At 41.9% G+C, this 15,114-nt stretch overlaps 1 protein-coding gene across 1 annotated transcript in view; it reads left to right on the forward strand.

Annotated features, from left to right (window-relative positions):
- NTAN1 (N-terminal asparagine amidase) overlaps positions 1-14,212 on the forward strand; it is a 366,637-nt gene extending 352,425 nt beyond the window's left edge. The window contains exon 10 of the mRNA XM_086941444.1: positions 13,210-14,212. Within this exon, the coding sequence (XP_086797570.1) occupies positions 13,210-13,374 (165 nt within the window). The 3' untranslated portion in view covers positions 13,375-14,212. The remainder of the gene's footprint in view (positions 1-13,209) is intronic.
- Positions 14,213-15,114: the final 902 nt, after the last annotated feature.

The following is a 15,114-nucleotide window of genomic DNA, read 5'->3' on the forward strand; positions in this document are numbered from 1 at the left end:
GGCTTTCAAGATGGCGCTTGAAAATACCGATCACGAATTCCCCACACTCATAGTGTGCGATTCGTATTACTGCATCCAGTCTTACAATGAATACTTGCAGAATTGGGTTCAAAACGATTTCAAAGATGCAAAAGGTGGAACAATTAAGCATAAAATGCTTTGGGAACAAGTAGTCCGTTTGCAGAAAGAACTACAAAAGACTCACGTGATCCATACACTGAGTCATCAGCGTGATGGCGTTCACGTTGAAGGGAATTCATTGGCTGATGAAGCAGCGAAGGCAGCTGTGCAAACGGCTTCCGTAGATGCAATCACTCGTTCAAAAACAAAAATAGATAGCAAAATAATGCAAGCTGTCACTGCTTCACTAAAAGACAGTGGTAAAACACTTCCAAAAGTCTTTCCACTCAAGTACTCATATATAACTGATGCAAATGATGTTCCTTTTGCTCGAATACCTGGAGTGTGGGATAGAGTAATCACAAACATGGAACATAGATTAGGACTAATTTTAGCAGCACATGAAGGGCTCGCCTCTGCACACGCAAGTGTTTCTGCCAAAGTGTCATTACTAAAGCAAAGATACTGGTGGCCGCGCATGAGGAAGCAGACCAGAAACTATGTTTTGGAATGTGAAATCTGCCAGAAAATGAAAGTCTCAACAGTGAAACGCCCAGCGCAGACGCCCCTTTTAATTTCAGATAAACCACTAGCATGTGTTTATCTGAACCACTGTGGTCCCTTGCAAAGGGATGGTAGCTATAAATAGATCATGATCGCAGTGGATTCATGCGCAAGATTCATTTGTATGTGGCCTCAGCGCTCGGCTGACGCCCAAACTGTTATAAAAGATTTGCGAGTCTTTATCGGCACTTACGCAATCGGCAATCTCTACATTCTGAACAGGGTCCTGGGTTTAGCTCTCAAGCTTACAATGAGGCCATGGCCCGTTTGGGCGTTGCATTGCGGTACTCTAGTCCATTCAATCCTGAGGGAAATGCGGTTGCAGAAAGAAAAAACGGGACATAAAGCAATCTATAACAACTAGGGTATTAGGCTCGGGTGACGGGTGGGTCAAACATCTAATAAGTGTCCAACGTAGTCTTAATAACCTGCCAAGAAATTCTCTGGGTGGAATCACTCCATATGAAATCCTTTTTGGTACTAGAATGATGGTCGAAGACCTCGATCGTCCTACTTCAGTGGTAGAACAAAAACCCTTAGATATCAAAGAACGTTTGGCTGTTTCACAGGACTCAAATGAAACCAGAAGAAGTCTAAGCAGCACCATACAGAAGCCAACGACCACTGAAGAAAAACCACCTGTCTCAGCAAGACCTGTCTGGATTCCAAGATTGGGGATCTGGTCAGAGAGAAAATAGCAGATAAGAAGGAATTTGGGGCTTCTTACAGAAAACCAGTACCTGTACTAGCAGTCCACAGATCCAGAACAGTGTTACTGCCCCCCTGCTGAAAGAAAGGAGTACCGGTCCGTGTCAATTGACCTGGTAAAACCACACCGTGTGGCCTATAATAAGTAGTAGGCCCAGTGGACTCCAAAGATGTAGCAGGTGGCCAAATCTTGCTACCATAAAAGAGGTTCAAACTGAAAGACTCATCACTTTTGAAGAATCTGCAGTGAGAAAAGAAGGACTATGTAACAAAGCCATGGAACTTGTGCCTCTGGAGACCCACATAACAGTTTGTCAAGAAACTCCAGTCTACAATGATGTAGCATCTGACTATACTAACATGTCCAGGGAATAAGCAGCTCCAGCGATTTCAAATAATCCGGATGCAATACCAACAATTGACAGAACTGCCTCTGGCTATTTTACCAATTTTGATACGTTTTCTGAGGATCCTAGTGAGCCCGAAACAAGGACAGCAAATAAAACTTTCAAGGAACAAGTAACAGAACTTTTTCACCAGCTTGCAAATACATATTTGGTTTCACCATGGGTTGAATTTTGAATTGTGCTAGGTGTACTTTTTCTCCTACTATGGCTCATTCTTGTTTTAAGTTTGGGAAAACTGATAGATGGAAAATACAGTAAAATGGACACAGCAAGTCAGAAAATCAACTTGCTCCTGAAGCCACACAATTCATCTCATCGTGAACAAAGAGACCCTGTCATCAGTAAACATCACAGCCGTTCCTCTACCTGGTGGTATAGCATGGGACAGAACTGATTATGACATTTATGGTCCTGTCGAGCTGCTGAAGATTACTCATCAATTTAAGGTTTCCTTGAGTGATTTTGTTTTACCCAGTACATTTTCTGATGATTGGGACTTTGAGACTGTTAATAACATGATGGCAGACTTATAAATGTCAGCAAAATTTGCAAAACATGAATACTTAAAAGGTTAATCAAATTATGAAGAACTGTATTGTTTTAATCATTTTGGTCATTATTTCCACAAATCAGCAAACCCTAGAAATGTTTTAACTAATAATCAATGGGAACATTGTCCAACGCCACCGAAGGGTAGCTCAAAAACATTTTATGAAAAATGTCCATACTTTTCAGGTTTTAATGTCACAAATCCAGAAACCTTTTACTTTAAAAATTTTAATAAGACAGGCATGAAAAGTATGTTGACTAATACTAAGCAAATTTATTCTGCAGCCTTTTATACTCGATTGTCCACACTAGGTTTTGACTTTTGGAAAGACAACATTGAGACAAAAACTGTCTGGGGCACAAAAGACAGGCTGGGGCAAGGTTTAGAGGCCTTATTCAGAGCTTGCATCATCCCAGAACAAATAATGTTTTTAAATGAAACTGTTCAACAGACATCTTGTCTTGGCCTGGCTAAGATAAAAGATGTAAACAAACCATCCATACCTAAGCCCACACCTGATAGTAATAGAACTACAGATGAGGAGGTAGACGTAAATTATATTTTACAACAAAACAGAACTAATCCTGAATGGAAAAAATGGTTAATCTGGCCCACAGACACGATTAACTGTCAAGATAGATTCCTGAACAAGGCACAAGAGTTTACAGTATCTAGGCCAGAACCAAGATATGTCCAGAGACAACATTCAGGGATAATAATAACTTACAGTGTAGGAAAACTGTGCCTTGAGTGGCTACAAATATCCGCACTCCCAGATATAAAACAACACTTAACTTTACTTAAAGATGGCATTGATTTGAGAGAATTCTTAATGGGACCTCGCAAACAACGTCATAAACGTTTCATATACATTATACGCTGCTTATAATGAACCATGGAAAGTCACACAAATGGAAACTGCAGAACAAATACGAGAAATTGATCGTATTCATTTAGAGAAAGCTCTCGCTGTAGTTGACAATGGGTTAACAACTCTGTTGTCCAAAATTTATTCTTTGGACAGCATTGTATCCTCTGCCTTAGACACAATGGAACAGGACTTGCTAATGCTACAACATTGTCAGTCTCAATTGAGTTCTATAATGCTGCTAGGCTGGACGTTACAAAACCTTCGTTCAGGCTACGTGCCTTGGCCTTTAATCAACACCACGTCATTGTTTACTGGATTTAACCTTACAAATAAACAAATCTCTTTGGCACAGAGAGGAGCAGACTATACTCTGCTGAGCATAGAAAAACTGGAAAGATTACCATTAACCGTTTCTGAGAAACCAGCCGTTGAATGGATGATACATGGCACCATCACGATGCCAGTGACGATTTTCCAGTTTCAGTATTGCTTAAAACACATACCAGCAGGCCTGTATGAAAAGTTCGGTAAAGAATACACAAAGTCGACCTGGGATTTACCATACACACACAAATGTTGGCGTGGGACAGCATTGTATCCTCTGCCTTAGACACAATGGAACAGGACTTGCTAATGCTACAACATTGTCAGTCTCAATTGAGTTCTATAATGCTGCTAGGCTGGACGTTACAAAACCTTCGTTCAGGCTATGTGCCTTGGCCTTTAATCAACACCACGTCATTGTTTACTGGATTTAACCTTACAAATAAACAAATCTCTTTGGCACAGAGAGGAGCAGACTATACTCTGCTGAGCATAGAAAAACTGGAAAGATTACCATTAACCGTTTCTGAGAAACCAGCCGTTGAATGGATGATACATGGCACCATCACGATGCCAGTGACGATTTTCCAGTTTCAGTATTGCTTAAAACACATACCAGCAGGCCTGTATGAAAAGTTCGGTAAAGAATACACAAAGTCGACCTGGGATTTACCATACACACACAAATGTTGGCGTGGGGAAAAGGAGGTATTTCTTAGTGGTAAAAATTGCAAAACCACATTGAGCGGTACACTTCTATGTCAAGGCAATAATTTACATGAAGCCTGTGATGGTTCTTCAAACTCATCATGCCACCTGCAGAGTTCCCCAGCAGCAGTGATATATCCAATTTTTTAGGCAGCTTTCCAATGGGAGCTACATAATGTTGAATGATCACAGCTGTTGTGGAATGATGCCAGGAATAGCCTATCTCGTTAATGTGTCAGCCAGGGTCTCTTGCTGTATGCAAGTATTGTTTCCTAAAACTAAGACAGATGGGGAGTCGCCACTATGGCCTTCAATTAACATCTCTTCTATTCGAATTGATACTTTAAGCAGAATGAAAGCCATTCTTTTACAAAAAACTGTGCCACTGACCTTGTCCAGAAAGAAGTATGATCTGCAAGTTGCAAGGTCCTCTGAGGAGATACATGCCTTATTATCAACAAACTGCCCCAAACATTTTGCAGAAATGTTAGGTCGTATCTTAAACATGTCTAATACCAGTGGGATTGTACATGTATTTAAGACGATTTTTTCTGGACTGTTAGCACCCTTTGAAGCAGTCCTAGGCATTTTTCCTAACTTCGTGCACTCTGTGTTCGGCGGTCTGCCTCTCATCTTGGAACTCGTAGCAGGGATACTATTTGTATTCCTCCTGCTCCGTTATGGCAAGTCCAGTCACCAGAGATAGCTAGATTACCATGGAGAATACTCTTCTGGCAATGCAGTATCGTGAACGCATAACACAGATTCTTGGCTTGGCTCGTTTGAGAGATCTGAATACCACGTGGTTCCTGTTATTCAGACCAATCTGGCAAGGTTGCATCTTACCTGTTCTACGATGCCTGCTTTGTGGAGAAGAATGCGTGTTGGATATCTGTCTAACACTTCCATCAGCACTGCCAACGGATGTTGACGGTTTGCTTGGTTTGGTAACGGCTCATGCATTTTGTTGCTCCCAACGGCTACCAATCCTGATGACGGCATTCATTGAGGTCTCACCGGCAATTTTAGCTGAGGGTGAGATACGTGAACCAACAGGCCCACAGGTACCATCTACTGCAAACATTGCTAACGTGGGTGACGCTGACGGTGAAGCTTCTCATCTGTGTACGATTGATCTACTTAATGAAGTGGTTCAACTTTCATCTACTGTGGTAGACGATTTCTTTGCCAGCCTAGACGATTTAATGTTTTCTCCTGACACTGAGAATAACTTTTGAAACTAGCACACAGCGTTCTATCAACTTTAAATTTGACCTTCGTTTTTTCAAAACAAAAACTTCTAATTTTGAAACTCTATTTTTCTACGATTTGATTTGACTTTTTTCCTAAAATGAACTTTGACACAAAGTAATCTGCTTAAAGTAGAACTATTCTTAGAGAACAAGAATTCTTTGAATACTTCCTAGAAATAATATTGACTTTATCCACAAACCAAAACGATTACATATTCTGCTATGGGATGGTCTCGACATTTTTTCTTCGCCATTTAGAGCCATTTAATAAATGTAATGTTTGTGATTCATTCAGATAGCATTGCCAATGTCATATTATATGCTTACAATGAAATCATTGCCTTTTAATGCGTACTGTACTAATACTCATTTTCGTGCGCAACCATTTCAAATGCATTATTTTGTATCTTTGGGTGGGATTGTAAACACATGCTTTAGATATGTTTTAATGCTGAGATTTAGTAATGTCGAACATAATAAAGTGGTGTGGGTGTTGTATAGCATTTTAGGACCCTAGTGTAATTTTCCCGATTCATGCCGTTATACAGGTATAAATAACTATATCCTTATATAGGCATAGAAATCATAACCATATTTAGACATAACCCATGCAGTCCAAATACGGCATGGCTACTTCCACTAGTTCCGAAAATCCACAACGATTTCTTGGAAAACTTGGCTTTAGCAGTTAGGGACTTCTACTTGCTTGAATATTGATTTGTCCAAGAACTCATGGAGTTTTCAAAGAACTGAGACTCTTTGATGACGTTATTATGTCCACCTTTACGTCAAACTCGGCACCTTAAAGGTATAAATATGCCCAAACTTGCCCAAGCAAACACATGGTGGTTTGGAGCAGTTTGACTATCTACTTGCCCGACGCATCCTGCTACAGCAAGTGCCGAAGGAAGCCGACCCTCCAGCAGACGCACTGAGAGAGACGCTGTCTTTTCTCTTGCCGAGAAATCCAGCTCCAGTGTTTCCAAGCTCCCCTTGCAGCGGTGTTGGGAAATCGAGTCCTGAGACTGACCTTTTTCATTCTAAACCAAGGTACGTAGCTGATTAGACCCTAAGAGAAATCTTGTATAGATTCTTGGCAAAAAGAATACTAAACTTATGCTACACCACGCTTACTTCTTCCCTCGTACTAAGACTTAGATTAGGTACATAGGGGTAGGCGTATTTTAGAAGCACCAGTTGAGTACTTTTAGTCTTTATTTATTTATGTATGTATTTTATGGATTAAAAACCATACCATGCTTTTACAGTATTATTTTATAATACTCTTCCTGCTGTACGCATTATACTTTACAGCCAGTATTACGATTGTAGCAGTTCATTTCTTCTGCATGAGAAAGAAGACTGTTCAATAAATACTTTTTATTGAAAATGCCCGTCTCTCTATTTCTCTGCACCTCTGGTGAAACGAAGCATGCACAAATGACTGGGGTAAAATATCTATCTATTGTTTCCATGACTCTGAAGATCAGTTGTATATTGGGGAAACAAAGTTGTCATATTTATGCGGTTGTAAGAAATTAAAACCCTTCTTGTGAACTCGAGAAAGTTTCTAGTGACCTCTGAGCTAGCTGGCACTCCCCATTAAGTCTAATATATCCAATAGAGACCTAGTAGACATAAGTCCTACGTCACATCTATAGGATATATTATTCCAATGCGCAGGTTAGTGGAGAAGTGTGGCTCAAGTGGTTGGAGCGGCAGACCCTGATGCAAAGGTCTGGCCCGGACCAGGGTTCAATTCCCCGCCTCGGCGGGTCTTGGGCTCATATTACCCCGGACCTGACAATTCTCGCCTCTGTGCCTATTCCAATCATGGAGTCCCACTCTGTAACTCTGGGCAATAGCTTGCTTAATCTCCACAACGGCCCCTCGCAGCGGGATGCCTGGCTTTCACCTTGGGGATGCCCAGTAATGGGTTATCTCTCAGGGGAATACCAGGACGGGTTCCCTAAGCAAGCGCTGGGACACTTTCGGGCAGCCATGCGCTCTACAAATCAAATTTCATTTCATTTCATTTAATTTCAGAGCCTATTGGGAATATAGGAACTACACTACACTCCCCTGATATGACATATTACCTTGAAATCTAGCCTCAGCTAGAGAGAAGCAACACTTCTTGGATACACAGAGATTGCTCTTCAGTGAGTTGTGTATTTATTCTGAGCACTTGATGCTAAATAGAATTGTATTCAGATTCTTTGAGTTGCAGTTACGTGCAAATGTACTGTACTTTACAGTTCTTAACTGCAGAACATTTTTTTTCTTCCCTACCCTACAGTGGGTGTTTGTGAGCAATACTACTGTTAATTAAGCTAGCATCAAATAAGTGCACAGCCCGCACTTCAAACTGAGTAAGTAAATTTAAAAAGAGGTATTCCTGTTTCCTTACCCTGCTCACCAGCGAGCACCTAGGACAAGCAGAGGTTTCAGGCTCCTGCATTCTTTGCTCTGCCCTCCTTGCAGTGATCACAAACAAGTGTACAACAGTTTACCTATGCGATGGCAACTGATATGAGCTTGACAGTTCCACATTCAGACCAGCGTGATTTTACAAAGGCTGAGCTATGAACTGCTGGTAGAAACCAGTCTGTGCCAGCCTGGGTCAGATTCAATGCAGCATATATTAGTCCATATCAGGATGTGTAGGCACCATCTATTCTGTGCAGCTCTCACCCCTAGCTATCCACCAAGTCACATAATACCACTTTACAAATCCACTCCACACCACACAATTCCACCGCAGATTTCCAACCCAACCTGCATAATTCCACATAATTCAACTCCATATCGCATACATCCACTCCACTTCTCCACTCCATATCATATACATCCACTCCACATCACATACATCCACTCCACTTCAAACCAAAACACATAGCTAAAAGACGCTGCATTTACGTCAATAGCACTAAATCTCGCAAATGCAAGACCTATTGGAATATCCAATGCTTGCTTTCTTATAGCAGGAGGGCAAGAAGGACAACAGGAGGGAGAGTGGCCTTGGGTACTGGGCGGGCGTCGCGACCGAGCCGGGATTAAAACAAAGCCAAAGGTATAGGCCACGGCCTGGTTCTAATCTGACTGCGCAGTGTGGATTTAATTGTGAGCAGGGCGGAACTATGTCAGGTGGCTTGAGTTCAGGCTTGCTTGAGTTGCGCACCACCGCGGCAATAAATCAAAAAATGTTATCATAATGATTGTCACAGTCAGGGACCTTGACAATCATCATGATTACAATTTTTTATTTGGTGCGCGCAGCACAACTGCATGGTGCAGGTGGCGGCAATAAAACGAGGGCTAGGCACTGGCTGTGGTAAGCCATGTCCAGTCTCCAGGCATTTCAATTGAAACTTCTTTGAAGTGTTTCAGCTTTTAACAAATAAAATAAGAGGGGTGGACGTAATCACCGAAATCGGGGCTTTTTCGATGCATTTTTGTTGCAAGGGCCTCATTTCCACCATCCGCTTTTCAGGTACATTGTGTGCAACCAGTTTGTATAATTGTGCAATGAAGCGCAAACGTCACAACACATGTAGCCATGGATTGGCAAACATCAAGTTTAACAGTTTCCTCAAGACATTTTCTTGATAAACCACATGATCTCACTAGAATCGAAGTTAAACAGTTGCAGTGTTGTAAAAAAAAAAAGACTTACTCGCACAATGAGTAACTAAGAAAATCAGGCTTGCACAAAAAGGTGAGTTTTTTGCTTGCTGGGCTGGAGAAAGTCCCCTGCATAACTTCGGAGAACACACAACCCTGTCTCGAAGTCCCATGGGCCATAGGAAGCTGTAGTGTTTTTTTCCCTCGCCTCAGTGCACATGCATGATCATTGTATATGCTAAGGGCTATCCATGATCTGGAGTGAGACCCAGAGCAGGGCTTTGTAGTTAAGAGGGCACACCAAGTGCACCTCACTTTCCTAATAGAGTGACTACTGGCATCTCCCTGGCTGTACAGTGTTGGCAATGGTGTCAGAAAAGTGATTACAGACACAGCCACTTGAATTATGAAATTAACCCTTGATTCTTAGGGCCTCCTTAAAAGTTCACATAATACTCGAGTAATAAACATTGAAAAGTGATGGCTGAGCAGGCGGGGTCAGGGAGACCACGATAGCGATGCTGATAACTTATTACACGTGTCTGTGTCCCACTTATTCTGAGGACCAACTATATGTGCTCCTCAGCTCCGCTAAACAGGCCTGGGCTGTGAGCACCAGGCAGGGTGTCTGCTGCGCACCAACAAAACAGTGTGCACAGATGAGCCTCCCCAAGTGTCTGCATGCTGTGCTTTTGAGGTCGTGCAATATATATATCTGGACGTCACACCCAAGTGGTGTATGCATGTATATTGGTGTCTGCCTGTTGTGTAGCATTGGTTTGTGCATGTTGTTCACTGTATGTGTGTGCATCTCATATGCGGTATGTGTATGCATGTTGTGCAATATAGGTGTTTGCTTGTTGTGCAGTATAGGTGTGTGCATGTTGCGCACTGTAGGTGTGTGCATGTGTGTATGGTAGGCGTGTGCATGTTGTGCACTATAGGTGTGTTCATGTTGTGCATTGTAGGTATGTGAATGTTATGTATGGTAGGTGATTGCATGTCATATTGTGCACAACATGCAGACACCAACCATACATGAGTGTTTGCACATTGTCTCGTACATTTTTTCCTCTGAACATTTGCACAATTGTTTGAAGTTAAGTGCGTTTTTAAATGTCTTTATACTATTTTATATGAAGAACAAATTGGTTATATTTAAATTCATGTTTTGTGCTCGGCAATTCCTTTTTTAGTGTTCTCTCTAGGAATGTCTGTGATTTATGACTGGGTATCCTGGTGCTCTATAAGGTAATTATTTACTATGCTTTAAAAGTCTAATATGTAATGAAAAATATGTTGAAAAATACTTTGTTTTGGTCTTTCTGTCTCCAAAATGTGATTGGGGGTAGAATCCCCCAAACTCCGCCTAGTAGTGGTTGCTCACTGCGCTTGCTCGCTACACACCATGTGGGGGCTGGTCTCACTTTTACTTTTATCTCTCTGATTCACTACTCGTGTCTATTTTTGGTGCTCTCTGAAAGAAGGTATATGGGTACATATGGCTGGGTGGGTACCCTGGTGCTCTTTAAGGTCATCATCTACTATTTACTGTGCTTTGAAAGTTGTTGCAATTGAATCCCCCCAAACCCCCTAGTAGTGGTCGGGCTTGCTTGCTGTGTTCGCTCGCTACGCGCAGGATGGGGCCTGGTCTGGCAAAATTTGCCAGGGCTGCTTTCAGTTCCCAGCTTTCGTGAACATGCGAGGGGCGCTGGTAAGGACAAAGGGGAGTACTGTGAACTGAAAGTGCTCGTGGCCTACTGTGAACCGCAGGTTATGCCAGTGGGCCGGCAGGACGGGGATATGAAAATAGGAGTCCTGCAAGTCCAACGCTACCATCCAGGCTTGCGAGTCTAGGGCAGACAAAACCTGAGCAAGTGTGAGCATCTTGAACTTATCCTTTTGGAGGAAGCAATTGATGTTCTGAAGGTCTAAGATGGGACGAGGTCAGCCGACATCCCCATGGACCCATGCATAGATCCCAGCCAGTCTTGCGGCGCCCAGGCCCAGGCCATCGACGACCTCTGGGCCGGAGCCGTCGACGAAGAAGGACGAGGACCTCCAATGTGCGCCGGCAGGACCAGACGGACCAAAAAGGTGGGCCATGGCTGACGGAAATTCCTGCAGCTGGGCCAAAGTCGCCAACAGACCCAGGAAGGGTGGGTAGGTCGTCGGCAACTGTGTAGGCTACGCCAGAGCCGCGAGGGTCGCACCACCCGCACCCTCAGCCATGTCGCCTGACAGGCTAGGGGAAGGGTAAGAGTGACGTGACTTCTTCTGCTTCGTCTTACCTGACCCCGAGTGCGAAGACTTTGTCGAACGATGGTGGCGGCTTCACTACCGGTCCCTCGGCCTCCCACGGGACCAGGACCTTGAGCGGCGCGGAGCCGACTCCCGGGCCTCAAGCAACTTTCGGGACCACTCCCACTAAGTTTTCGGAGACATGGTCCGGCAGTCGGAGCACGACGGGGGGTCGTGGTCGCGCCCCTGGCAGTAGAGACACTCGCGTTGCGGGTCCATCCCCGCCATCAGTCAGGGACAAGCCTTGCCAGACTTGAAACCGGCCTCCAAATACACCTGGAGTCAAAGAATCAAAAGAACAGAGACAAAAGTCACAAAAACCTCAGTCAAAAATTGACTGGGGTACCGCTCTTTCCAGATCTGCACTTGCTGACGTGGAAAAAGAAAGAAAAGACGCCGCCCTTGCACACTGACGTTAAAGTAGCTGCTGTGACGTCATCCCGGCGATCACGATGCCTATAACGGGCGCGGAGCCGCACAACGCCATCCTTCCTACGCGCAGGGGTACTGCTGACGAAAACTTTCCAGTTCCCGTCAGATTCCTTACCTTTGACGCCTAGGGGTAATTCTTACAAGGGCATGTAAACCTAGCAATCTGAAAATCAGCGAATGCATCACAAACAAACGGAGTTGCGTGGGAACACCCACTGCAACACCAATGGAACACCTTGCATGTGCAGAGTAAAGCAAAGCAGCAATTTACAGCAGGGCAACGCAGTACATATTTTTTAAACCATTCAAAGCTTCATAAATCTGACTTAGGTTTGCATCACATTTTCACCACATTCAAGCCTCTCTTATAAATATGCCCCTAAATCTTTTGATACTAGCAAGCAATACTGACATGCATATACCAAAGATTCTCCATCCGCTGACACGTATATCAAACATGAGCAATTCTAGCATTTTAGCAAAAAGTTCTTTGTATAAACTATGCTTTGTTTTTAACTTCTGCTGCGTACCTCATTTAAAGATGCCACTAGTATGACTTTGGATCATTAACATATCCGGTGACGCACCTTCCCTAAAAACATTTGCCAAATAATGTGTAAAAACAGGCAAGACCGCATACAATGTGTTGTTTGGGTGTTTGAGTTCACTGGGGAATATTTAAAATCTTTAAATAAACCATATTAACATTATACAGTATTGCAGGTATGTCTGATGTAATTGTGACCAAGCTCGTAGCTGCACAAGGCACAGTCGTTTCACTTCCTGCGGTTCTGTTCAACTTGGTGTTCTCACAATCAAAGGGAATGCTGTCCTTATTCTTTATCCCCCACAAGATGAAAGCATGTGGCATAAGTGAGGTGTGTGCGAGTGCTGTTGATTCATACAGATATGAGATGTGCACACCTCTGAAATTCTACTAACTAGCTGACCATGCAGCCAAGAAAGATCCCAAACAACTGTGTTTTTATACACTTAAGTTTCAGTTGTAAATGTTGAGCCATTATCCATCACGATCTCAAACAAGAGACCTGGAGGTTTCACATGGTAACTGAGGTAGTTGAAGATTGAGTTCTAGGAGTGTCTAGGTTGATCAACCTATCTAGTTGTTTAATTATAGTCCGAAACCCAGTGAGAGGGATTCTGTTCCCATTTTTCTTCAAAATAAAATTCATATCTGCGCCAGGTTGTTTTTCAGACACCGCTTTTACCTATGCACTTAAGAGTGTACACTAGAAATATTGATGTATGAAGATGCTATATGTGTTGGTAAATAACCATCAAAAAGATACATTAACTTACATTATCTTACCAATTCCTCTATTGCAGAACCTTTCCACGTCGCCACTGGCTGAACCACCACATTTCGTTGCTCACATGAGGTCTACCATGATGTTTTTGAAAAACAACCCTGAACCACAAAACTCCCTGTTCCCTGACAAGAAGCCTAAAACATACAAAAAAAATGAATCTGGATTGTGGGAACAGATCTAAATAAGGCTGAAAAAGTGTACCCATGAAAAACTTCTCAAATACTCTGTCTAAAAAAAAGGATCTACAGTCAAATTCCTGTTTTGATTTAATTTACATTATGTCAAAAATGGACAGCACATCTGTAAAAATGCAAGGGGTAAGAAGTAACATGCCAGCTACACATTCCCGAAGATGACTTGAGTTTAAAATTTTCTGTTGAGTAGAAAAATAATGTACCCCAATGTACAGATCCATCAAGTCGAAAGCAGATTCATGGCATCACTGGCTAAGTTGCATCTCTAACTTGAGGGATCACAATTGAGACTCTTCTGTCAAAGATTGGATACCCTATAAAACAAGAGGCTTAGTCACAATTAAGAAGCAAACATTTCTGGCTTTAGATCAACAGGAGTATTGAGGATTTTCAATCAATTATGTAAAAGATGAAGTTCTCTGAAAAGCGAAACAAATTTCAAATATTAACAGTTATTGCTATGACCTCAACCATCCACTTACATGGGAGATATTGTTAGGTCATATTATGTTGAAGTGACATTTGTACAATTTATTTATGTTTGTGATGAGTGTACTTCTGTGTATATATAACATCTTGGAAACATGTTCTATTCATTTTACTTATGATGCCTGTCCGTTGTTAGTTCATCTTACATTTATTCTTCCTTTATCTCCCTCCCTTTAATACTTACTTTTGTCCAAATGGCCTTTTCCTGTGTTTAATTTGTACTATGTTACTTTCAAAAGATCATTCCAAATCATGGATAATAAAAAAATGTAATAAGTGCTACAGTAGCAATTTTCAATAAAACATGGAACAAAATGGGGATCATCAATACATTTGTAATTGCAGAGTGTAGTAGTCCACTATATCTTGCCCACTTTTGAGTTATAACTCTACAAATTTTAAATTGCTTTATTATAAATTTTATTTCCTTTATATTGGTGTGTTAATTATGAAAGCCATGTAACACTTCAGTGAACATGAGGCCTCATTGCATTTGTTGTTTAACTGAACATAGAAAGTCCTTAGCAAGCCTGATCACCAGTTTTCAATAATGGTAATTACAATTGTGGTAGTTAGGGGTAAAACGGTACTTAACTGTAGCATTATGTCACATGGTATTTTATTGTATAATAATACACATTTGTTCTATATATAGTACGTTGTACTATAGTTTTGCTAATTTGTAATAGTAACAATAGCAATTTACAAATTTTAAATGTAATGGTACTCAGTGTATGGATCTCAAAAAGAAGAAAGTTTGTGATCAGTGATCTGAAGACCATATGTTGTGTTAACGTTAACGTTGTCAAGATTTCAGACAGGTTTTAGCAAGTAGTGTTTGATTATTTGGGGATGAATTTCTTAATGTCTAGATGGTAGCTACTTGTCGATATTGTAGGTTGGTGTATCAGAGTACATAAAACACTCAATGTGATCCACTAATAATGCCCCCCTTTGGGATTAGGAGGTGTTTTTAACCCCAGTTGTGCTGAAGTGTGTGTCCTATTCAATGAGTAGTTCATTGTAAACTCTTGCCTGGATCCTAAAAGGCAGGTACATCTCGCTGCTTGAAATTGTAAAAAATTAAATGCAGGTACCCAGACTTTTCATGGAGACTGCCATCCACTTCCACTTGTTCCCGCTGCCGGCATAGCTCTACTACAGGCAGTGTCCGTTAGTCAGGGAAACATGCCAAAAGATGCCAAGTCTTTATGCTTTCTGATCTCCCGGTTTTGACT

This window comes from Lissotriton vulgaris, chromosome 10 (genome assembly GCF_964263255.1).
Source record: "Lissotriton vulgaris chromosome 10, aLisVul1.2, whole genome shotgun sequence".
NCBI classification, from domain to species: Eukaryota; Metazoa; Chordata; class Amphibia; order Caudata; family Salamandridae; genus Lissotriton; species Lissotriton vulgaris.